At 38.3% G+C, this 24,694-nt stretch overlaps 2 protein-coding genes across 3 annotated transcripts; both read left to right on the forward strand.

Moving 5' to 3' along the window:
• The first annotated feature begins 312 nt into the window (after nucleotides 1–312).
• LOC128690177 (SH3 domain-binding glutamic acid-rich protein homolog) lies at nucleotides 313–23,882 on the forward strand. 2 transcript variants are annotated; one of them, XR_011393618.1, is made up of 4 exons: nucleotides 313–785; nucleotides 2,292–3,243; nucleotides 3,517–3,672; nucleotides 5,929–6,062. XR_011393618.1 is itself a non-coding variant. In XM_070097562.1 (4 exons), exons 1-3 carry the CDS (start codon nucleotides 3,241–3,243, stop codon nucleotides 7,226–7,228), a joined length of 324 nt encoding a protein of 107 aa, XP_069953663.1. In that variant the 5' UTR covers nucleotides 2,859–3,240; the 3' UTR covers nucleotides 7,229–7,269; nucleotides 23,595–23,882. The 2 variants fall into 2 exon arrangements, 1 of the variants encoding a protein (XP_069953663.1); XM_070097562.1 differs by lacking the exons at nucleotides 313–785; nucleotides 3,517–3,672 and adding exons at nucleotides 7,094–7,269; nucleotides 23,595–23,882 and having other exon boundaries at nucleotides 2,859–3,243; nucleotides 5,929–6,114.
• LOC138850952 (uncharacterized) lies at nucleotides 11,171–24,627 on the forward strand. Its single transcript, XM_070098342.1, has 3 exons — nucleotides 11,171–11,185; nucleotides 23,595–23,664; nucleotides 23,875–24,627. The coding sequence occupies exons 1-3, from the start codon at nucleotides 11,171–11,173 to the stop codon at nucleotides 24,156–24,158; spliced, it is 369 nt and encodes a 122-aa protein (XP_069954443.1). The 3' UTR covers nucleotides 24,159–24,627.
• Nucleotides 24,628–24,694: the final 67 nt, after the last annotated feature.

A 24,694-nucleotide genomic window follows, 5' to 3' on the forward strand; every position in this document is an offset into this window, starting at 1 on the left:
GGTGAGTGCCTGAGTGTGTAATGTGAGAGGGTTGTGGTAACTGCCTGAGCATTAAACAGGGAGTGGTTATGTAAAAAAAAAAAATTAAGTGATTTTGAGAGTTGCACACTGTAACTTTATTCATGAAAGCAAAGAGGGGAATGTATGAGAGTATAGTTATACCAATGCTCTTATATGGGTGTGAAGCATGGGTGGTGAATGTTGCAACAAGGAGAAGGCTGGAGGCAGTGGAGATGTCATGTCTGAGGGCAGTGTGTGGTGTGAATATAATGCAGAGAATCCATAGTTTGGAAATTAGGAGGAGGTGCCGTCTGGCTGACGAACCATCAGACCAGTTGAATATTGGAATTTTGAAAAACCAGAGGATGTAATAAGTGACAAGATTATTTATAAGCTGATTGATCTAACCAGGTACTCCATTTATGATGAAATGTCCACAAAATACTGCCATGAAGTGAGCAGTGCACCATCACAAAGTAGCAAAAAAAAAACTACAGTAAGTAGGATAAGCAAATCTGCACAGATTACTAATAGTCATGGATGTGTTAGACATAGAGGTAAATTGAAAGCTTCTTCCATCAGTGCCCTTTCAAAAAGTCAGAGCACAATCCCAAAGAAAACCACCCATAAAGCAGGTTCAAATTTGAACGAAAAAGATATTCATCACCCAGTGGTACAGGAGCACGTATCCTCAAAAAGTGAAAAAGAAAAAAAACAGGTTCATGAGTTACAAGAGGAAGCAAATAACAAGAATTTTTCATCTGAGATTTCCACACTTGAGTCAGGTGAGCTCCCCTGGTTAATAATTAAAAAGTATACAGTATACTATATGACAGATACTGCATTTAAGCTTTGTGTAATTGTACCTAGCAACACTAGAGAGGACAATACAATCATAAAAGTTATTGTCATGATGTACCAGATTCTCATGAGTACAAGCAGGTACTGCTTGTACAGCAGGTTAGGTTCTGGGCTACTGCTGTAAAGCAAAAATCACTGTAAAGTGAATCATAGACATATAAAAGCCTTATAACATGTTTACACTGTCATTTATTAAGTGAGCATTAGAGTTAGGCCTAAAAAATGCACATACAGTACATACATTACTTTCAAATATTTTTCTCCTTAGCTTACAGTGAGTGATGAATATATTTTTTTGTAGTAAGTCTGAATAAATGAAGAATGGGTATAATTAAAAAATGCTGTATTAGTGATACTCCATAAAGCAAAGCACTGTAAAGCAGTGCTTGCCTGTAATGCCGAGGTCACAGCCAGGTGTCATCATGGTAGCGACCAGAATGTTAAGATTTGGGTGGACTCCAATTGCTCAGATAAGACTAATGGTATGTTAGGAAAACAGTATGCAGTTTATAGCATTTTATTGAGATGTTTTGTCTACCAGGGATGAAATGGGATATACCCATAGGTATTGACATGTTTCTATGTAATACAAGCACTGGACAGGCACCTAAAATCAGTAGCTGACCAGTTGGGCTGTTGTTTGTATGTTGGATTATGTGTGGCCAGCAGTAACAGCTTGGTTGATCAAGCCCTGATCCACCATGAGGCCCAGTCACAGACCGGGCCGCTGGGACGTTAACCCCCGGAACTCTCTCCAGGTATACAAACCTAATGAGAGTAAAATAATGGAAGTAGACTCCATACTGTAAATGGTTTCAGCATTAGGTATGATAAAAATGCAAGAATAAATAAAGGTTAAGAATAAGTAAGTAAGCATGTAAGTAAGTTTATTCAGATATACACAAATACAGTTATATAGAATTATCATACATAGCAGCATATGTGTAGAGAACCTAGGATAACCCAAAAAAGTCAGACAGAGTGACTTATTTCCATTGGGGTTGCAGCTGAGTACCTGGAACTCAGAACCTGCAAATGCATTTTTTTTTATTTATTAACACATCGGCCATTTCCCACCAAGGCAGGGTGGCCCGAGAAAGAAAAACTTTCATCAAATACAAATGCAAATAGGAAACAATGTAGTGAATGAGGGAGATCAATGTTTCTCAAGATGTTTTGTATGTGGGTAGGTAGATGGACACATGCAACTAATGTGTTAGTTTGTGGCAATGTTTCGCTCTCCATGAGCTTTGTTAAGCCGTTAAAAACATCACAAGGATTCACAAGGTGTGTAACAGCTTGACAAAGCTCCTGGAGAGAAAAACGTTGCCACAATAAAATGTCACATTACTTGCATTTGTGGCCATTTACCCAACAATTTGTCTTTAATTCTACCATTATTACTAATATTTGTGTATAATACTTTGCAGATTGGTTACCCTACAACCCAAGAGGACAGAGGGATATACCCAGGTTGGATTTACTTACTCTGAAAAACAGCAGTATTAATGGAACTCAGGATCAGACAACATTTGAACAACCCAGCTTCCAAAACATCATCTCCAGTACATTCATCAATACTCACTCCATATCACATCAAGGGAAACACGCAGCAGTGACAGTGCCTGTGCAGCACATGAGTGAAAATATAAACAGTGGCATTTTTAAAGTACCAAGGCTTCTGTCTAACACACTTGCTGTGAAAAATAGCACAATCAACCTGCTAAGCATGACTTCAATTCCAGAGGAATCTTCTTTACTGGAAGCAACTGAAAGTGAAGTTCCATCACAAGTTTGCCCATCTAAAGAGAACCCACTGACAAATACACCTACCATCCGACTTACGACCGAGTTCGGTTCCGAGAAACCGGTCGTAAGTCGAAATGGTCGTAAGTCGAACTTTACTACTGAATATCAACAAAACATTTTTGTAATGACTTTATTTTATTGTTTTATTTTGGTATTTCATGTTTTACTTTACTTTTTATGTTGTTAGTACTGCATTTTATACTGTAAGGTTTAGGCTAAACACTGTGTACAACACAAATAGTTGTTTATTTCCCAGAAATTTGGCATAAAAAATAGTCGTAAGTCGAGTGGTCGTAAGTCGAGCAGGTTGTAAGTCGGATGGTAGGTGTACATTGAACCAAACTATTTTAAACCCTCCAAGATCATCATCTGTTCATAGTCAAACACATTGTAATGCACAGATTGAAAAGGCCATTCAAGCTGCTCATAGTGGTCCTTCAAATACCAGAAAAGAAATAGACAATCAAGTTCATTGCAAGAGAGACATCAAGGAAACTCTAGAAGATAATCACAGTACTATTGCAGTGACTGCCACACAGGATCCATCTATTAATAAGACTACAAACAATAATGGTTAGTATAATGTTTCATAAATAATTTTGTGTACCTTTATGATTATTATTATTATTATAATCAAGGGGGAAGCGCTAAACCCGGAGGATTATACAGCATGTACCTTTATGAGTAATTCAATTTTACTTATACATCCCCACATTTTCTTTGTACTATTGGAGTAATGCAATAGTTATTTACTGTATAAGATAGATATGGTCAAATGTGCAAACATAGGTACAACACTGATCTTGGCTTCCTAAGCCCCCTCCCTTTTTTTTTTTCTTTTTAAAGTCGGTGCCGGATCAGTCGGGGTGTGCTTCGTACATTGGACTACGTGTGGCCAGCAGTAACAGCCTGGTTGATTAGGCCCTGATCCACCCGGAGGCCTGGTCGTGGATCAGGGCGGGGGGGCGTTGATTCCCGGAATGCTCTCCGGGTAGACTCCAGGTAGGGTATACAATGTGAAATGGTTTTGAAAACTGACAAGTTGAAGATTGAGACACTTATGCAACATATGGGACTCTTTATTAAGGTAACGTTTTGCCACATAGTGGCTTTTTCAGTCCAATACAAAGCAGAAAGGGGTAAGGAGAGGAGTTTGAAGTAATCAGTCCCTCAACCTGAGGGACTGATTACTTCATCTTTGTACAAGGATGGTATACAATACCGACAAAATGAAAACTGAGACACATGTGCAACATCTGGGTATCTTTCTTGTGGACTTTTCGCCATCCAGTGAATTTCAATAAGATTCTAGGACATAATTTGAAGACAGAACTACATTATATACAAAAGATGAGGTAATCAGTCCCTCAGCCTTGGAGTTGGTGTGAAGAGCACCCTAGTCATGAAGATTCCAGAATCTTCATGACTACGGTGCTCTTCACACCAACTCCAAGGCTGAGGGACTGATTACCTGGAGTTTACCTGGAGAGAGTTCCGGGGGTCAACTCCCTCGTGGCCTGGTCTGTGACCAGGCCTCCTGGTGGATCAGCCTGATCAACCAGGCTGTTACTGTTGGTATATAGTTCTACTACCTTCCAATTATGTCCTTGAATTTGTATTGATAAAGCCCCTGGATGGCAAAACATCTACAATAAAGATACCCAGATCCTGCACGTGTCTAATTCTTCATCTTGCCGGTATTGTATACCATACAGAGCCTCATTCACATACTTGTCAGTATTACCGATGTGTTGTGAACTGCTTTATTGATCAGGTAGTTAACCAGGATGTCAGGTCAGAAAGCAAGCCATATGGGGGATGATAATCTCCCAAGGTACTCAAGACAATTTTAAGTTCCACATTGAGTTGTTAATTAGGTTAACATCTTTCCGCCTTAATACTATGGCTACACAGACAAGTAGGTCCCACTGGTGAGCCAACGATCACTGAGGCATGCCACTGGCTACCTTAGTTTTAGCTATGTTAGTAGACCTTATTATCTAAGGCAGTGCATGCAAGCGGATGCTACATTATGTGCTTACCATAGGGGTAATGACATCACTGAGTGGGTCGCCATATGACAGTCCAGTGTCGGGTAGTTTCATATATCATGAGATGCAATATTAATGAAGGCTAACTTCAAACAACTTGAAATGATACAAAGGATTCACCAGCTGGTGCCATCACTAGGTAGCTGTGGGATTGGGGAGGACAGCATCACTTGGCACCCCACCTATTGTAACTTTAACTCTTCAGCACTTCTACCCCCTCCCCCATTTCCTAAACCCCATCCCTCCCATCTTCAGTCCTTCACTCCCCCCCTATAGTTACCCCTCTGGTCAGCCTCTCTTCTATGTATAGGGTGTACTTTTTTTTTTTTAAGCAGCCTCTTGACTTATAAAGTATAGATCAATTTAACAGAATGTAAGTTTTGTTGTTGCAACAACTCCAAAAATCAGCCAGAACAACAAGGATAACCCTTGACTAGGTTTAAGGGTTATGTGCTACTAGGTCTGATTCTGTGCTCCTTCCTTAAGTGGAAGTGACCTGACTAAGTGGGTCATTGGGCTAATCCGGGGGGGGGACACATGGACCTGCTTTACGTGGGTCAGTAGGCCTGCTGCGGTGTTCCTTCTTTCTTGCGTTCTTATGTTCTTATGAGTGGGTGTGAAATGGACCTGACTAGCTACTAGGTCGGACGCAGTAATGTGTCTGACCTCGCTAGGTCAAGGCATTGGCTTAAGCCAGTGGGGAGAATTGGAGCTGCCTCGCATGGACCAGTGGACCTGTTGCACTGTTCCTTAGTTCTTATGAGGGCAAATATTCTATTAGTGGGATGGATCTGTGAAGGACCTGCGTAGTATGGGCCAACAGGCCTCCTGCAGTGTTCCTCCTTTCTTATGTTATCCTTGACCAGGTTCAAGGGTTATCCTTCCAGCCTGCCTTAAGGACAGATTTCCTCGTTGAGTGCCTTGTAAATCAGGCTGTTGCTACCAGTGGTCCGAGGTCTGCATAGCCATCTCGGTACAATTACAGTACTGTACTATAATTTTCTTCATGATTTAGGTTGAGATAGGTACTGTACACTCAATTTAACTCCTACCTATTCTGTTGATTATAGGGTAATATACTTCATAGTAACTAGTTATATTTTAGATTTAATAATTCTGGTACAACAATCATTTGACCTAAAACCAAAAAATAAAAGTGTAGATTACATTCAAAGGTTAGAATTTAAACTTCTTTTTATCATTTCAGGTTGAAAAAAACCAACAGCGCGCTGTTATGATCCTTGAAAGTAAGAACATCCCATTCATCGCCATAGATATCACCGACCCTGGTCAAGAAGATGCAAAAGATTACATGAACGAGAATGCAAAGCCAAAAGGAAACAACAGGGTTCCCATGACACCGCAGATTTTCAATGAGGCTGAGTACTGTGGAGTAAGTTTGTGACGTGTATAATTAATGTGAAATCTATACATGTGTGTATAAAAAAATTGATTCAGTTATTTTGATAATGTATATTTGCTGTTTCTTTACTATATAAATATAATTAATATCATAAATGCTGATATTTACCAATACTATTCAGTTTTCTGCAGTTGGTCTCAGGATAACATTTCTTCAATGTAATTTTATATAAGAGTATTGTGCTGTGATCCTTACCATTTGTTTAAATCAACCCTATTAATAGGAAAATTGTATTTACCATCAATTTTATTACTGTATAAAACTGTATACTATATTAATGTAAAAGAACTAATGTATTTACTATAAAACTGAAGCTAGCATGTTGACTATAGATATCAGTTCTTACAGAAAAAATATTCCCTTTATCAAAACAGTTATGCAAACTGGGGAAAATGAACCATACCACGGGCGGGATTTGAACCCGCGGTCAGAGAGTCTCAAAACTCCAGACCGTCGCATTAGCCACTGGACCAGCTAGCCACAATAAGATTCGTCCAACTAGGTATATTTCTACACCATAGGAAGGTTAGCACAGGCACCACTGTGACCACAATTGCAAGTTTTTACAGACGAATCTCCAGCTAGCATGGCCATGATGAACTCTAGCTCAAGTCCCCTCACTGCCGTCAAAATGACTCACGAAATCGTAATGACACGATTGCAATCGTGTCATTACGATTTTGTGAGTCATGTTGGGGAAAATGATTGGCAAACACTTACTACATAGTGTAATATTTAGCTTAGCTTTTTGTTTATTTTTTTTTACAAGAGTTGAGCATTATCCTACATTATTCTGTCATTTTTACCCTGGGACTAATGATGAATCCTTAGCAACTCTGAGATGCATTTTATTCATTAACCTTGAAGCAGTTGTACAGTAAGTATTCATATTTAATGGATGGAATGTGTAACATTACAGTATTACTTTATTTCTCAAATTTTTTTTCAGGACTTTGATGATTTGGATATGGCTAATGAAACGGATTCACTTGGAGAGTTCTTAAAATTGACCGAGGAAGAAAAGAAGGGCATAAAGATTGGCATTACTGGTATCCTTCCTGAAGACAGAGCGAAGGCAGTGTGACAGAGTGAGACATCACAGTTGACCAATGGTGTTTCAGCCAGGTAGGGGTGCACTAACCTAGCTTGCAGTAAGCCTCAGATGTGCAACATTCAGCCTTCCATTCATCCTATTGGGGCTGTAGTAGTGCTACTGCACATGATTGTCTGTGTAGTTTTGCTTGGTGAACAGTAATTGTTACCAGTCTTATGAATGTGGGATTTTGAAACTGCATGTACGGTAAGAATAAATGAAACTATAAACTACAATACTGTCTTGAAAAATACCCAAATAGTATAGTTGCTTGTAATGTTACGTGTATTTGTTTGCTTAACACCATAAGGTTGATCTTCTTAAACAATTTTAGGACTAGTGTGTAAAATCTTGTCATCTCTTATAGTTTTAAGTACTGTATCTGAACTATACTATATATGTATTTGGCTTTTCATAGTTACAGGAAAATATGCTAAAAATAATTTGCTGTTTGAGTAGAATATTTTAACTGTATTACAGGAGAGTATTTTCTTAAGGCATCAATGTATCTTTAGTACAATACAGTATGTAACTCTCCCACTGAGTTTAAACCAAGACCATACAAGATTATGTTGAATGGAATGGTTCAGGTTGTAATGTGAACAATATTGATTTATTATAACTATCAATGGTGTTCATTTTGTATCCTGAGAGCTGATTCATACTATATCAAACAGTAACTAGTGATTGAAATTGATGTCCTGGCATGATAATTTTATCAGTAGATTTAACATTTTAAGATTACTATAGTATCAAATATGAAGCTACAGTAACTCATTTTATGACTGTGCATCATAGTATAGATTTACAATGAAGCATATACAGTCCATGAACATAGGTGACAAACTTCTACAAAATATGTTAATCCATATTGTATTATCCTCTAGTCTCAGAAAATTTTCACTCGCTTATAAATAAAAATAAGTTATGTGCATTCTATTTCAATTGTAGCTACTTCTGGTTACTGCTTATAAATGACATCTTTGGAGATACTGTAAAATGAAGGACTTGTCAACTAAATTTAGAAGCTTTCATACCTGAAACTTTGAATAGCTCAATTTAAAGCATCTTTTGGGTGGGGGACCTACTAATGTGAAAAAGATAAGAGGACTGCAAGTTACTCTTGTATTCACTACTAAGTTCTAATTTACAGATTAATATTAGGAAACAACCATAATACAAAAGTCATGTGCTTAACGGAATCCTTCTTCTGTAAACCACGTGTGTTGTAAGAGGCAACTAAAATGCCGGGAACAAGGGGCTAGCAACCTTCTCCTATATAATTTGTTGTACAATTCCTACAGGTTTAGAGCTCCCCCATAATAATCTTATATAAATTACTAAATGTAAAAAGAAAAACTTGTGAATGTTTCTTTTATGGGCCATCTTGCCTTGGTGAGGGATGGCCAGTGTGTTTAAAAAAAAAAAATACTTTTGTTAACACTTGAGTTATTTCCCACCAAGGTAATGTTACTTAAAGGAGGAGACTCCTTCACCATCACTAATTCAATAGCCATTTTTGCATAAGTGTGCAGGCATCACAATTCAAATGACCCTTTGAACTCCAAGATCCCCACTTATTGGTGGGGAAAATTATTACCATGGGATTAAATACTTGAAGTTTGTAGATTTTTCAGATTTCTTTATCTTAATTAGCCATATTATATTGAAACTTGTTTAAACATTTCCAGATTATTTTTTTCTTTTTCGACACACCAATTGTATCCCATGAAGGTAGGGTGACCCCCCCCCCCCAAAAAAAAAAATACAGGTTTTTCTTTTTTGGGTCACCCAAATTTTTCTTTTTAAAGTTAGTAAATTATACAGGAGAAGGGGGTTACTAGCCCCTTGCTCCCGGCATTTCAGTCGCCTCTTATGGCACGCACGGCTTCCTGATTATTACTGCTGATATAATCCAAGTTCTATTACTGTAATGTATTACTACAGTTATGTTACGTTTAGTGACTTTTGTATTGTCAAAATTGCTGAAAGTATTCTGCTTCTACAATGATTTACACTAATTATATCTAAAGTTATCACTTTTAAGAATAATAAAAATTTAATACACATTGAAATATTCTCAGTTTAATCAAGAGCATTTCAATGTTAATTTTCCAGTATGTATTGCACATTTACATGTGTGACAACACTGATTAGTTGCATTTTTTCACTGCAACCAGCAGTTTCTCATCAAAGTGGGGTGATCCAAAGAAGAAACACTCACTCACTTGATCACTGTCTTGGTAGAGACTTACCAGCATTACAGTTCAGATACCCCTCCAAACTGCAATATTCCCACCCCTCAGAGTGCAAGCACTGTACTTCCCATCTCCAGGACTCGGTCCAGCTAACCAGTTTTCCTGAAATCCTTCATAAATATTACCTTGCTCACACTCAAACAAACAGCACTTAGTCATAAAAATCAATTGCCTCCACTTCCTTCTATCTAACATGCTCACACATGCCTGTTGGATGTCCAAGCTTTTTGGACAGCCTCTTTTCCTCCACTTCAGATTTATAAACCCTTTGTCATTGTATTTTGTTCTGTCCTCTCTAAGTGTCCAAATGCCAGAATTAAACTGCAGAAACTGAAGTTAATCAAACAAAAAAATAATGTTTTCTAATGAACATCTGCTTTAAGTTTTTATTTGCCTAAGTGAAATCTCATTTCCATTTTTGCAAACAGATGTGACTGAGCCTTGTATCACACTAACTAGTGCAACCTGACTGCAATGGGTTCGAGCCCCACCTGTTCTGTGATTTGTTTACAGTTGTGTTATGATTTCACGAGTCATTGCACACACATCCTTCACAATCAGTCTGTTTAAAAAATTACAAATTATATGATCCAACACTTTTGTTAACACACACTCCTTCATTATGTGAAAGCAGCACAAATTCCAGTACTTTGGGTCTTTCAGTGGATTACAGTCAAGCACTGTCAATATAGACAAGCTGAAACTTAACATATTAAACTGTAGATGGGGAAAAGAATTTGCTGTAACGTTCATCAGTTACTCTTAATTGCTCTTTAATCCAATTAGTCAGCAGGTGGAGTAGTAGTAATTATAAACCAGTAGCAAAAGCTTGCAGTTGTAGGGAGCCTGGTTGTTCTGCAATGTTCCTCAATAACACAATATTTTATAAACCATTGAAGGTTGGCTCTTGAAAAATCCAAGTTGCCTTGTATGCTTAGTAATGCCCTGGCAACATTTTTACACTTGAGTGTTTGTGGAGATTATTACTTTTGCCATTTCCAAGAATGTGTTGTATTGTAGCTGCATTAGTACACATTCAAACTGTTAATATTTCCATAGATTCTTTCACCCCCAGCCACTGATTCTTATTGCTACAAGCAAGAGAATATCTCTCTCTTTAGACTATAGTACAGTAGTACATATTTATTCAAGAGATAATTTACTCTTTCAGTAAAAGTCTAAATTTATTTATCTACAAAAAAAATATTTATTAGCAGCAATATAATTTTCAGATGCCTTTTTACCAGTAGATTTCACTTGATGACTACAGTGGCATTTTCTATTTCTGTTAAAGCTTTATTTCAAGTTAGAGGAGTTTGTGAAAACACTTGGCTTGGTCCATTTATATAACTGGCAAAACCATTTATATAAAAAATTGTGAACATCATAGTTTGCAGGCCTACATAAATTCCTAAAGGCATCAAAAGCTTCAGTATAATTTATTTTTCCTTTAAATTATATACAGTTTTTCCAATATCATACACGAGTATAATGGGAGTTATACTAACTCATTTCTTACAACAGCTTACTGCTCTTATTTCATGGCTTATATATGTACAGTGCTATACGTACTTCATATTGTTAATAGTATGAGCTACACTTGTTGATTTTCTCTTCTCGGAAAACGTAGTCACAAGTGACCTCCTCACATGTAAACAAAACCTAGGTCAGCAAAATGTATGAGGAAGAGGTAAGAGCAGGAACTCCAGCTGAAGCATCTTCTAGTTATTTTTACTGTATTCAGTAAATCAAAATTAGTATCAACACTGATTGAAAAGTGATAGAAATGAATATGGTAAATGGAGGCCAATGCTCATACATAGATTGCAAGAACAATTTTATTGATTGTAGAGCATAAATTGTTAAAATTTCTCAACCTTTTACCAGTCTGGCTGAGAAAATTAGATGCTGATACCCAGTTATTAGGAAAACTGCTGTCACTTAAATGAATGATTGAAAGATGTTTGTATAATAACTTTTCTCTCCCTTAAAGTTAAATCTTTGCTTGTGCATTAAATATTTTCAGGCCCAACTCATACCCTACATTAATTACATATACTTTCTTGGTTTTCCTGCTTCCTTCGTGATAGTGTGGAGATGTTGATAATCCAAACTAGAGTGAGTGATGGTAAAAGTGTTTCTTCTTTTTTGGGGCAGCCTACATCAGTGGGAGACAGTTGGTATGTGGGGAGAAAAAAATTCAAACTTAAGAACCATCACTCCTTTCCTATGAATTGCTTTGTCTTGCTTACACAGGAAGTGAAATGGATGAGTTTGGCAAGATTATAATATTTTGGTAGTGTATAAATGAGGGGGTTTAAGACCATACTGCACTTGCTTGTATCATTTTTGATGGCCATTCCCACTGTGTAGCACAAAGACAAACAGGACAACACTGTATAGAAAGACTTATTTATTCATGGGTTTGTGGTAATAAAAATAAAGGTTGATTCATTGTATTAGGTAAACTAGTTGCTACATTAAAGAAAATGTCATACTGCAAGCAGGTTTGTTCGCATCGCTATTCAGTGTTCGCATCGCTATTGGGCCGTGCGGACGTGCTGCGCAGTAGCTCCTGATTGAGTTGGCTTTTGCGCAGTGTTGACGTGTACTTGGCTCTGTGAAGACCTGTTTGCGCGCTCTCTAGAATTGAAGCAAGATGCCCTCCATCGAGCAACTTTACCAACAGCTTAAGGAAGAATTGAGGTTGGCGAATATGGAAATTCGGCGACTGACTGAGGAAAACAAAAAGATTTGGAGTAGTCCTCCTGTTTTGAGTCCTCAGGTCAAGAAGGGAAACTGGTCAGTGGCTGGACAGCAGGGAAAGAAGTTGACGATCAAGAAAACGAATGGAAAGGTAGAAACGATGAAGAAGAAAGAGACTGCCGTGGAAACTGTTATGGAAACATCCAATACATTCTCAGTGCTACCCGACGAATGTGAGTCGACTACTGGGAACGTCACGACAAAAGACATTAAGGAAGGTACGAATATTGTTGCTGTTGGGGATAACCAAGTTAGGTATATGGATAGGGCGTTCTGCTTGAAGGACAGGAGTAGGAGACAGAGAGTTTGCTTTCCTGGGGCTGGGATGGAGGATATTGTTAGCCGTCTGGATGACATCATGAGAGGTAATGGGAGCAATCCTATTATCTGTCTCAGTGCTGGAGGCAACGATGTTGGCAGACGTAGGAGTGAGGACCTGATTAGCAGGTATAGGTCATCAATAGAAATAATTAGAAGTAAGGGTGGGAACCCTCTCATATGTGGTATTTTGCCAAGGAGGGGAGTTGGAAATGAATGGTTGTCCAGGGCAATTGGTGTCAATTGCTGGCTGGACAAATGCTGTAAGGAAAATGCGGTAACATTCATTGACAACTGGGACCTCTTCTATGGCAGAAATGACATGTATGCTAGGGATGGGGTTCACTTATCTAGGTGTGGGGTGGGAGCACTGGCAACTGCAGTGGAGGGAGCAGTTAGGACTTTAAACTAGGAATAGTTAGTGGTATGGGTTTTGGCAGGAAAACAGTGAAGTCCCAGTGTAGTAATATTACGAGTTCTGGGGGAACTAGTAATAATAAGAACGAGATAGATATTGAAAAGCCAGGGACCTTGGGTGATAAGGACAGTAATAGGTTTAGTAGAAAAATAGAAATGAGCAGGAAGGGTAAAGAGAAAGGAGAGTCTTTCAATGTTTATTATGCTAATTGCCGTAGTGCTAGGAATAAGATGGACGAGTTGAGATTAGTTGCTAGTGTAGGTAACATTGATGTATTTGCCTTAACTGAGACGTGGTTTAATTCAAAAAGTCGGGACATGCCTGCGGAATGTCATATTCAGGGTTTTAAATTGTTCCAAGAAGATAGAAGTATTGGGAGGGGGGGTGGGGTGGCATTGTATGTCCGAGATCGCTTGAACTGTTGCATAAAAACGGGTATTAAGTCTGAAGTAACACATACAGAGTCTGTTTGGATAGAATTTTCAGAGGGGCATGAAAAACTGATTTTAGGAGTGATATACCGTCCCCCAAACTTAGATAGGAACCAAGGGAAACTACTATGGGAGGAAATTGTTAAGGCCACAAGGCACGATAATGTAGTAATTCTAGGAGACTTTAACTTTAGTCATGTTGATTGGAATTTCTTGACTGGGAATTTAGAATCATACGACTTCTTAGAAGTATTTCAGGATTGTTTTTTGAAGCAGTTTCTGACAGAACCTACAAGGGGAAATAACCTGCTTGACTTAGTTATGGCAAACAATGAATCCCTTGTTAATAATTTAGAAATTTCAGAGGAACTGGGTGCTAGCGACCACAAATCAATTACATTTAGCATTGAATGAAAGTACGATAGTAGCGATAACTCAGTAACTGTCCCAGATTTTCGCTTAGCAGATTACGATGGGCTTAGAGAACACTTATCATCTGTTGACTGGGGTAACGAAGAGAGCTATCAATATGACAGTTTTCTGAACACTATACATGCTGCTCAAAGAGCGTTTATCCCATATAAAGAAATTAGATCAAATAGAAATGACCCAAAATGGATGAATAATAGGCTCAAATATCTACTAGGGCATAAGAAAGGAATTTATAGGCATATCAAAAGAGGTGAGGGTCATCTTATGAATCAGTATATTGACATTAAGAGGGACATTAAAAAGGGGATAAGAAAAGCTAAAAGGGACTATGAAATTAAAGTTGCTAGGGATTCTAAAACTAACCCAAAAAGTTTTTTCCAGGTCTATAGAACAAAAGTTAGAGATAAGATAGGTCCCCTTAAAAATAACTATGGGCACCTTACTGACAAAGAGAATGAAATGTGCTTGATTTTAAATAATTATTTTCTCTCAGTTTTTACACAGGAAGCACTAACAATATTCCAGTAATTAATTTTTACAGTGCGCTAGAAGAAGATAAATTATGTAACATCACAGTCACTAGTGAGATGGTTGTGAAGCAGACAGACAGACTGAAGCAAAATAAGTTGCCAGGTCCTGATGAGGTTTTTTCAAGGGTTCTTAAGGAATGCAAAATGGAACTCTGTGAACCATCAACTAATATTTTTAATTCATCTCTTCAAACAGGTGTAGTGTCTGATATGTGGAAGATGGCTAATGTAACTCCTATTTTTAAAACAGGGGACAAGTCGTTACCGTCAAATTACCACCCAATAAGCCTGACCTCAATTGTAGGCAAATTACTGAGATTATAAGAAGCCATCTCGATAAGCATAGCTTGATTAATGATACTCAGCATGGATTCACAAGAGGCCGGTCTTGTCTAACTAATTTATTAACTTTCTTCAGTAAAGCTTTTGAGGCTGTTGACCACAATAAAGAATTTGATATTACAGTGGACCCCCGCATAGCGAACTTAATCCGTGCAAGAGGGCTGGTCGTTATGCGAAATGTTCGCTATGCGAATTAATTTTCCCCATAAGAAATAATGGAAATAAAATTAATCCGTGCAAGACACCCAAAAGTATGAAAAAAAAATTTTTTTACCACAAAAAAATGTTAATTTTAGTACACACAAACTGAAAAAGGCATGCACAATTACATGACACTTACTTTTATTGAAGATCTGGTGATGATTGATGGGATGGGAGGAGGGGAGAGCATTATCTTCTTACTGTTTAGAAGGGGAATCCCCTTCCATTAGGACTTGAGGTAGCAAGTCCTTTTCTGGGGTTACTTCCCTTCTTCTTTTAATGCCACTAGGACCAGCTTGAGAGTCACTGGACCTCTGTCGCACAACAAATCTGTCCATAGAGCTCTGTACCTCCCGTTCCTTCAAGACTTTCCTAAAATGGGCCATAACATTGTCATTGAAATAGTCACCAGCACGGCTTGCAACAGCTGTGTCAGGGTGATTTTCATCCATAAAGGTTTGCAGTTCAACCCACTGTGCACACATTTCCTTAATTTTTGAAGTAGGCACAATGGATTCCACAACTGGCATAGGCTTCTCAGGGTTAGCCCCAAACCCTTCAAAATCTTTCTTAATTTCCATACTAATTCTCACCCTTTTTACCACAGGGTTGGCACTAGAAGCTTTCTTGGGGCCCATGGTCACTTATTTTCCAGAAACAGCACCGAAAACACTGTAATAATACGAAATATTCCGAGTGTATGCTTGAATGTTACCGCGGAGGCTAGCTGGTAAACAATGGGACGGCCGGCACATGTGAGGCTGGCTGAGGGCCCACATTGGACGCGTCTCGGACGAAGTTCGCTGAGCGGGTTTTTGTCTACTATGCGGGGCAAAATTTCAGCGAACAAAGCGTTCGCTATGCGGATTGTTCGCTATGCAAGGTGTTCGCTATGCGGGGGTCCACTGTATTTACTTAGATTTTAGTAAGGCTTTTGATAGAGTTCCGCACCATAGACTGTTAAAGAAAGTGGCAGCTCATGGCATTGGGGGAAAAGTGCTCTCGTGGATCGAGTCATGGCTCACTGACAGGAAGCAGAGAGTGTCCATAAATGGGGTTAAATCCGAGTGGGGATCTGTAACAAGTGGCGTTCCACAGGGATCAGTCTTGGGCCCGTTGTTGTTTATAATATACAGTGGACCCCCGCATAACGATCACCTCCCAATGCGACCAATTATGTAAGTGCATTTGTATGTGTATGTTTGGGGGTCTGAAATGGACTAATCTACTTCTCAATATTCCTTATGGGAACAAATTCGGTCAGTACTGGCACCTGAACATACTTCTGGAATGAAAAAATATCGTTAACTGGGGGTCCACTGTATATCAATGATCTTGATGAGGGAATTACTAGTGATATAAGCAAATTCGCCGATGACACAAAGATAGGTAGGATAATTGATTCAAACGTAGATGTTAGGGAACTTCAGGAGGATTTAAACAAACTCTATTCTTGGTCAGAAAAGTGGCAGATGCAGTTCAATGTAGATAAATGCAAGGTTCTGAAGCTTGGGAGTGCCCATAACCCTAGTACTTATAAGTTAAATGATTTAGAACTTAGCCATACAGATTGCAAAAAGGACTTGGGGGTTATGGTGAGCAGCAACCTTAAACCAAGACAGCAATGCCTAAGCGTACGTAATAAGGCAAATAGATTACTGGGATTTATATCAAGAAGTGTAAGCAACAGAAGTCCAGAGGTCATACTGCAGCTTTATACATCATTAGTAAGGCCTCACCTAGATTATGCAGCTCAGTTCTGGTCTCCGTATTACAAAATGGACATAAATTCGTTAGAAAACATTCAGCGTAGGATGACTAAATTAATACATAGCATTAGAAATCTTCCTTATGAAGAAAGATTGAAGACTCTTAAGTTACATTCACTTGTTAGATGAAGAATGAGGGGAGACCTGATCGAAGTGTATAAGTGGAAGATAGGTATTAATAAAGGGGATATTAATAAGGTCTTGAGGATGTCTGTCCAAGAGAGAACCCGCAGTAATGGATTTAAATTAGATAAGTTTAGATTTAGAAAGGACATAGGAAAGTATTGGTTTGGAAATAGGGTAGTTGATGAGTGGAACAGTCTACCTAGTTGGGTTATTGAGGCTGGGACTTTGGGTAGTTTCAAATCTAGGTTGGATAAGTACATGAGTGGGAGGGGTTGGATTTGAGTGGGACTTTCACATCAGAGCTTATTTCTTGGGTGGCATTGAAAATTGGGTTGGGCAAATGTTTTGTTAGTGGGATGAATTGTAAAGGACCTGCCTAGTATGGGCCAGCAGGCCTCCTGCAGTGTTCCTCCTTTCTTATGTTCTCATGAATTTATAGTGTATTAGAAGTATGTTGTGCATCATTACAAGGGAGTTTCAAGAAGCATGTAGCAAATCCTTATTTATTTAATGTGGATCTTGTCTTATCTTGTTTGATCATGGCAGCATTTGGCTGTAGCCTTTTTAAATAGTGTTCAACTAATATGGCCTTATGTCTTAACAATTGGTAGATTAAGAAATAACCTGTATCCATAATTTTTGTGTTTCTAAAAATATATTATGCATGTACTGCATTGTTTTTTATTGTACTTCCATTAATATGATAGAATCTATACATTTGATTAACACCTCTTACGAAGTACTGTAATGCATTATCACTACAGTTTATCACTGCTGCCATCAGCTTTCATAAAAGTACAGTAACATTATTTACAGTACTCGATTAACATTTTAACATATAGATTACAGTTCTGTTCTGGGTATAAACTTTAATTTTGAGCCAAATGGAGCAGTATTTTGTTATGAAGTGTGTAATAGGATATGTCACAATGCTTTATTGCTTCTGTTGTTGATAAAACATTGCTTACCAATATTTGGCTTTCTCTTGCTTGCTTGGTTGCTTCAGTATCTAATGAAGGATGACTAACATATGCCTAAGAAAAGTTCTATAAAACATTTAATTTCCAGGGATATGATTGCTCTGAGTGGTATCAGCATTTTATTGTGGGTAACATAAAATTACTGTCAGATCTTTCAACAAACTGGCCATATCCCACCAAGGCAAGGTGGCCCAAAAGGAAAAATGAAAGTTTCTCCTTTTAAATTTAGTAATTTGTACAGGAGAAGGGGTTACTAGGCCCTTGCTCCCGGCATTTTAGTCGCTTATCACCATGGAGATAAGTGGAAATGAACAAGAACTAGTAAGGAAATAGAAGAAAACCTAGAGGGGTGTGTATATATATGCTTGTACATTCATGTGTAGTGTGACCTAAGTGTAAGTAGAAGTAGCAAGACGTACCTGAAATCTTGCAATTTTTTTTTTCAACAAACTGGCCGTATCCCACCAAGGCAGGGTGGCCCAAAAAGAAAAATGAAAGTTTCTCTTTTTAAATTTAGTAATTTGTACAGGAGAAGGGGTTACTAGGCCCTTGTTCCCAGCATTTTAGTTGCCTCTTACAACACGCATGGCTTACGGAGGAAGAATTCTGTTCCACTTCCCCGTGGAGATAAGAGGAAATAAACAAGAACAAGAACTAGAAAGAAAATAGTAGAAAACCCAGAGGAGTGTATATATATATGCTTATACATTCATTTGTAGTGTGACCTAAGTGTAAGTAGAAGTAACAAGACGTACCTGAAATCTTGCATGTTTATGGGAGAAAAAAAAAAAAAAGACACCAGCAATCCTACCATCATGTAAAACAATTACAGGCTTCTGTTTTATGCTCACTTGGCAGGACAGTAGTACCTCCCTGGGCAGTTGCTGTATACCCACTTACTACCTAGAACCTATCAGATACTTAGTGAAAAAGAATAGTGTTATGATATTTAATTTTTGCTCTTAATTCAATTGAGGGAAGAAACTGTGACAGCTACCATTTTGCAATACAGCACCAAGAATTGTCATTTTTAAGATTCTTTAAAGAACTCAAACAACATTAACTGCTAATGATCTGTAAGAAACTTGGAGAATCTGTTATGAAAATTTCCTTCAGGTCAGTGATGCTGAATTTAGGATAACTAACTTATCCAATTGTTTAATTATGTGACATAGACTACCATATACAGGTATTCTAACTTTCTGAACATTTGCTTTTCCAACCCCAATCTCCCAGATTGCCTATTATGAGCTTCAGGATTAATCTGGTTCATTTTATTTAAAGAAAATGATGAAGTTATTAATGTGTGCTACTCAACTTTTTATTTCTTGCTTCCTCAGCCTTGTGGCAGTCATTGCTTGTTCCTCTCTGACTTAATCATCTTTGCTTATCAATGCCCAGATTATTATTATTATTGTTGTGATCAAGGAGGAAGCGCTAAACCCGTAGGATTATACAATTCCCTAGATCAAGAGCCCCTCACCAGCATCAAGGAACCTTCCTTGAGGGAACCAGTACCCAGAGGTGTACATAAAGGAGGAGACCACACAGACTTGAATAACTACAGGCCAATATCCAACTTACACCCTCTCTCTAAAATCTTTCAAAAATTAATCCATAAGCATATCTATTCCTACCTCATCTCCCACAACATACTCAACCCCTGTCAATTTGGGTTCAGGCCTAATAAAAATACTAATGATGCTATTATCCACATTATTTTTTATTTTTTCAACAAGTCGGCCGTCTCCCACCGAGGCAGGGTGACCCAAAAAAAGAAAGAAAATCCCCAAAAAGAAAATACTTTCATCATTCAACACTTTCACCTCACTCACACATTATCACTGTTTTTGCAGAGATGCTAAGAATACAACAGTTTAGAAGCATATATGTATAAAGATACACAACATATCCCTCCAAACTGCCAATATCCCAAACCCCTCCTTTAAAGTGCAGGCACTGTACTTCCCATTTCCAGGACTCAAGTCCGACTATATGAAAATAACCGGTTTCCCTGAATCCCTTCACTAAATATTACCCTGCTCACACTCCAACAGATCATTAGGTCCCAAGTATCATTCGTCTCCATTCACTCCTATCTAACACGCTCATGCACGCTTGCTGGAAGTCCAAGCCCCTTGCCCACAAAACCTCCTTTACCCCCTCTTTCCAACCCTTTCGAGGATGACCCCTACCCCTCCTTCCTTTCCCTATAGATTTATATGCTTTCCATGTCATTCTACTTTGATCCATTCTCTCGAAATGACCAAACCACCTCAACAACCCCTCTTCTGCCCTCTGATTAATGCTTTTATTAACTCCACACCTTCTCCTAATTTCCACACTCCGAATTTTCTGCATAATATTTACACCCCACACTGCCCTTAGACAGGACATCTCCACTGCCTCCAACCGTCTCCTCGCTGCTGCACTTACCACCCAAGCTTCACATCCATATAAGAGTGTTGGTACTACTATACTTTCATACATTCCCTTCTTTGCCTCCATAGATAACGTTTTTTGACTCCACATATACGTCAACGCACCACTCACCTTTTTTCCCTCATCAATTCAGAGAAAAAAGAAGTCCCACTGAGGATCTTCATTGATTTACGTAAAGCTTTCGATACAGCTGACCACGACTTGCTCCACATGAAATTGTCGCACTATGGTATAAGAGGGCACTCCCTCAACTACCTAAAGTCATACCTCAGCAATAGAAGCCAATATGTGTACACAAATGGGGCAAACTCTTCCGCACAGCCAATTACAGTTGGTGCCCCACAGGGAAGTGTCCTAGGCCCTCTTCTCTTTCTCATATACATAAATGACCTAGCAAATGCATCGCAACTACTCAAACCCACACTATTTGCAGATGACACTACATACGTCTACTCCCACCCGAGCCCAGTCATGCTAGCCAATACTGTAAATACCGAATTACAGAAAATATCAACCTGGATGAGGACCAACAAACTTACTCTAAACATTGACAAAACCTACTACATTCAGTTTGGTAACAGAGCCACAGATGTGTCTCTAAACATAATGATAAATGGATCACCTATCACAAAACTCACAGGGAAAATTCTTAGGAATCCACCTCGATAATAGACTCAAATTTCAAACACATATACAACAAATTTCCAAAAAAATTTCCAAGACCGTAGGCATACTATCGAAGATACAGTACTATGTTCCACAGTCAGCCCTCCTGGCCCTATATCACTCACTTATTTACCCCTATCTCACCTATGGAATTTGTGCATGGGGCTCAACAACAATAAACCATCTCAGACCACTAATCACCCAACAAAAGGCTGCAGTCAGAATGATAACAAATTCCCACAACAGACAACACACTCCACCAATATTCAAAACTCTAAACCTACTCACAATTCAAAACATCCATACTTATTACTGCACCTACTACATACATAGAACACTTAACTCTGACATAACCCCTCCCCTCAAACATCTCCTTACCAACCTTAACAGAACACATGACCATAACACAAGGCACAGATCACTCTTTGATGTTCCTTGTGACCATCTCACACTATGCAAAAACTCAATGCACATAAAAGGCCCTAAAATCTGGAATTCATTACCTGTGAATATAAAAGAAACTGTCTGTTTATAAATTCAAGTCTCTTCTCAAAAATCACTTACTCACTCACAACTAAATAAATACTGAATAATTGTATCTCATAAATTGTATCTCATACAGGAATCTCATTATTGTATCTCATAAATGTCAACCTGTGACCCAGTCAAACTTTGCTACTATTTAACTTCATTACCTAACAGAATACTCCATTCTGCTGATTACACAGCAACACAGTAAATGACCATATGACCTGTCTTTGTAATACTCATTTGTACTAAATTGTTATCTGTTTTACAATAATTTTTGTACCACTGAATATATCATTGCTTAGTTAATCTTAAGTTAATTTTAAGCCTGCCCGTAAATAAATAAATAAATACTGACTGTACAGCAATGCAAGCAACCACATGACCTGTTTTTGTAATACTCATTTGTGCTTAATTGTTATCTGTCTAAAATAATGTTTTACCACTGAATACTTCATTGCTTAGTTAATCTTAAGTTAATTTTAAATGCATGCTGAATTTAACTGTATTCTTTTGTACTTCTCTGTATCATGTTCAAATTAATAAATAAATAAATAAATAAAAAATACTTTGCATCCCATAAATTTCAACTTGGTATCATGTGATATGTTTAATGAGGACATGCTTATTCTGCATACTAGTGACTGATTGTAGATATGTACAAAAGTGCATTTATTCCAGGGAGTAGCACTGTATCTGGTCTTCCTATGCATCAGTGAATAGGAAGAATAATTTGCTAATATTGTTAGATATTTGGGAGTGGACGTGTCAGCGGATGGGTCTATGAAAGATGAGGTGAATCATAGAATTGATGAGGGGAAAAGGGTGAGTGGTGCACTTAGGAGTCTGTGGAGACAAAGAACTTTGTCCTTGGAGGCAAAGAGGGGAATGTATGAGAGTATAGTTTTACCAACGCTCTTATATGGGTGTGAAGCATGGGTGATGAATGTTGCAGTGAGGAGAAGGCTGGAGGCAGTGGAGATGTCATGTCTGAGGGCAATGTGTGGTGTGAATATAATGCAGAGAATTCGTAGTTTGGAAGTTAGGAGGAGGTGCGGGATTACCAAAACTGTTGTCCAGAGGGCTGAGGAGGGGTTGTTGAGGTGGTTCGGACATGTGGAGAGAATGGAGCGAAACAGAATAACTTCAAGAGTGTATCAGTCTGTAGTGGAAGGAAGGCGGGGTAGGGGTCGGCCTAGGAAAGGTTGGAGGGAGGGGGTAAAGGAGGTTTTGTGTGCGAGGGGCTTGGACTTCCAGCAGGCATGCGTGAGCGTGTTTGATAGGAGTGAATGGAGACAAATGGTTTTTAATACTTGCCGTGCTGTTGGAGTGTGAGCAAAGTAACATTTATGAAGGGGTTCAGGGAAACTGGCAGGCTGGACTTGAGTCCTGGAGATGGGAAGTACAGTGCCTGCACTCTGAAGGAGGGGTGTTAATGTTGCAGTTTAAAAACTGTAGTGTAAAGCACCCTTCTGGCAAGACAGTGATGGAGTGAATGATGGTGAAAGTTTTTCTTTTTCGGGCCACCCTGCCTTGGTGGGAATCGGCCAGTGTGATAATAATAAAAAAAAAAATAATTGTTAGATAACAAGATTCCTACAGAAATTGGAACAAGTTCTAAGCTCATGGTACAGTAAAATGTTATATAAAAAAAGTGATTTGTAGATTCTAAAAGACCAGTATATCAGATATGAAAATTGTGTTATCAGTCAGTATAACATACTTAGTGTGGTAATATTTGCAAGGGTGTTTTATGAACAGTTTTCCAGTGTTGTAGAGGAAGTGTGCCTCTTCTTGGTAAGGGTAAAGTCAGGCAGTTGCACAAGGACTGCAATACTGAATGATAGTCGGCTATTCATTTGGCTGGCAGCATCATTGTATTAGTCTTGCTAATAAAAATGAAATTTGTACGTGTTCATGCTAGTTTAGCGTAAGACCAAGACTACCACTTGAGTGTAATGCAAGTGAGACACGACTATTTTAGAGAGGCATTGTATGAAATTCTCTGACTTTTAGAAATGAAAAATTGGGCGCCCCCAGCAAGATGAAGTTGCTTTTACAAATACGTAAAATATTATAATTATCAGGTATGGAATACAATATCTTCTAACTTAATTTTTTTTTTTTCAAAATGCTTTTTTTATTTTTAGAATGAAAAAGAGGCAAGTATTGAAGCCACAACTGATGAAACAATAGCACCAGCAGAGCCAGCAGCAGAAGGTAAAAAGTTATTTTGATTATACTGTAGTAGTTTACTGGCAAGGGCTAAATGTTTTTTTTTATTTTATCTCTTAAAAAAAGCAATCATAAAGAAAAAGAATTAGTAGAAGTGAATTTTTAATAAGTAACTGTAATTTTATTTATAACTGGCGGTTCCATGTATTCCTGGACAATTATTCTTTACACATTTGATTCTAAAATGCCCTTCAGTCACAGACGAAGGACTGACAGATGCTGTAGAAGATACAGTAGAGACAGAAGCATATGGCGAAATGGAAACAGTGGTAGCAGAGGGTAAGGATGCAGTAGATGAAGAGATAGGAGCAAGAGAAACAGCAACTGAAAATGAAGATGGAGTGCCAGTAAACAGGGATGAGAAGGAGACAGAAGTTGAGGTTGATGATACAGTAGCATATAATGAAGTCAACTCGGAAGGTGGCAAAGAAAATTTGACTAAAGCACAAACCGAAGATGAAGAGGCAGAAGGTAGTTAAGAATAGTGTGTAACAATGTGTGGAAGGATACTGCATCTTCAGCTTCTGTAGTCTTGCATATTTCATCATTAACTGACTAGTTTGCATGTATTTTTCAGATGTATAGACACAATAAGTGTATTTCTTATTGCTTTAAACTTTTGCCAGTACAGTGGACCCCCACTTAACGATCACCTCCCAATGCAACCAATTATGTAAGTGTATTTATGTAAGTGCATTTGTACGTGTATGTTTGGGGGTCTGAAATGGACTAATCTACTTCACAATATTCCTTATGGGAACAAATTCGGTCAGTACTGGCACCTGAACATACTTCTGGAATGAAAAAATATCGTTAACCGGGGGTCCACTGTACTTGTAATATCTTAACAGTGTAGTAATATTGTACTGTATTTGTATACAGGGATCCCTGATTTACAGACGCCCCAATTATATTGGTCCCACTTGTGACCAAGGTCCGAAAGACAGGATCGAGAAAATAGTTTTATGAAGGCTAATCTGCAGTTACAAACTTCAGTGATGCATAGTTACATTTT

The sequence above is a fragment of the Cherax quadricarinatus genome, chromosome 4, assembly GCF_038502225.1.
Source record: "Cherax quadricarinatus isolate ZL_2023a chromosome 4, ASM3850222v1, whole genome shotgun sequence".
Classification (NCBI taxonomy): domain Eukaryota; kingdom Metazoa; phylum Arthropoda; class Malacostraca; order Decapoda; family Parastacidae; genus Cherax; species Cherax quadricarinatus.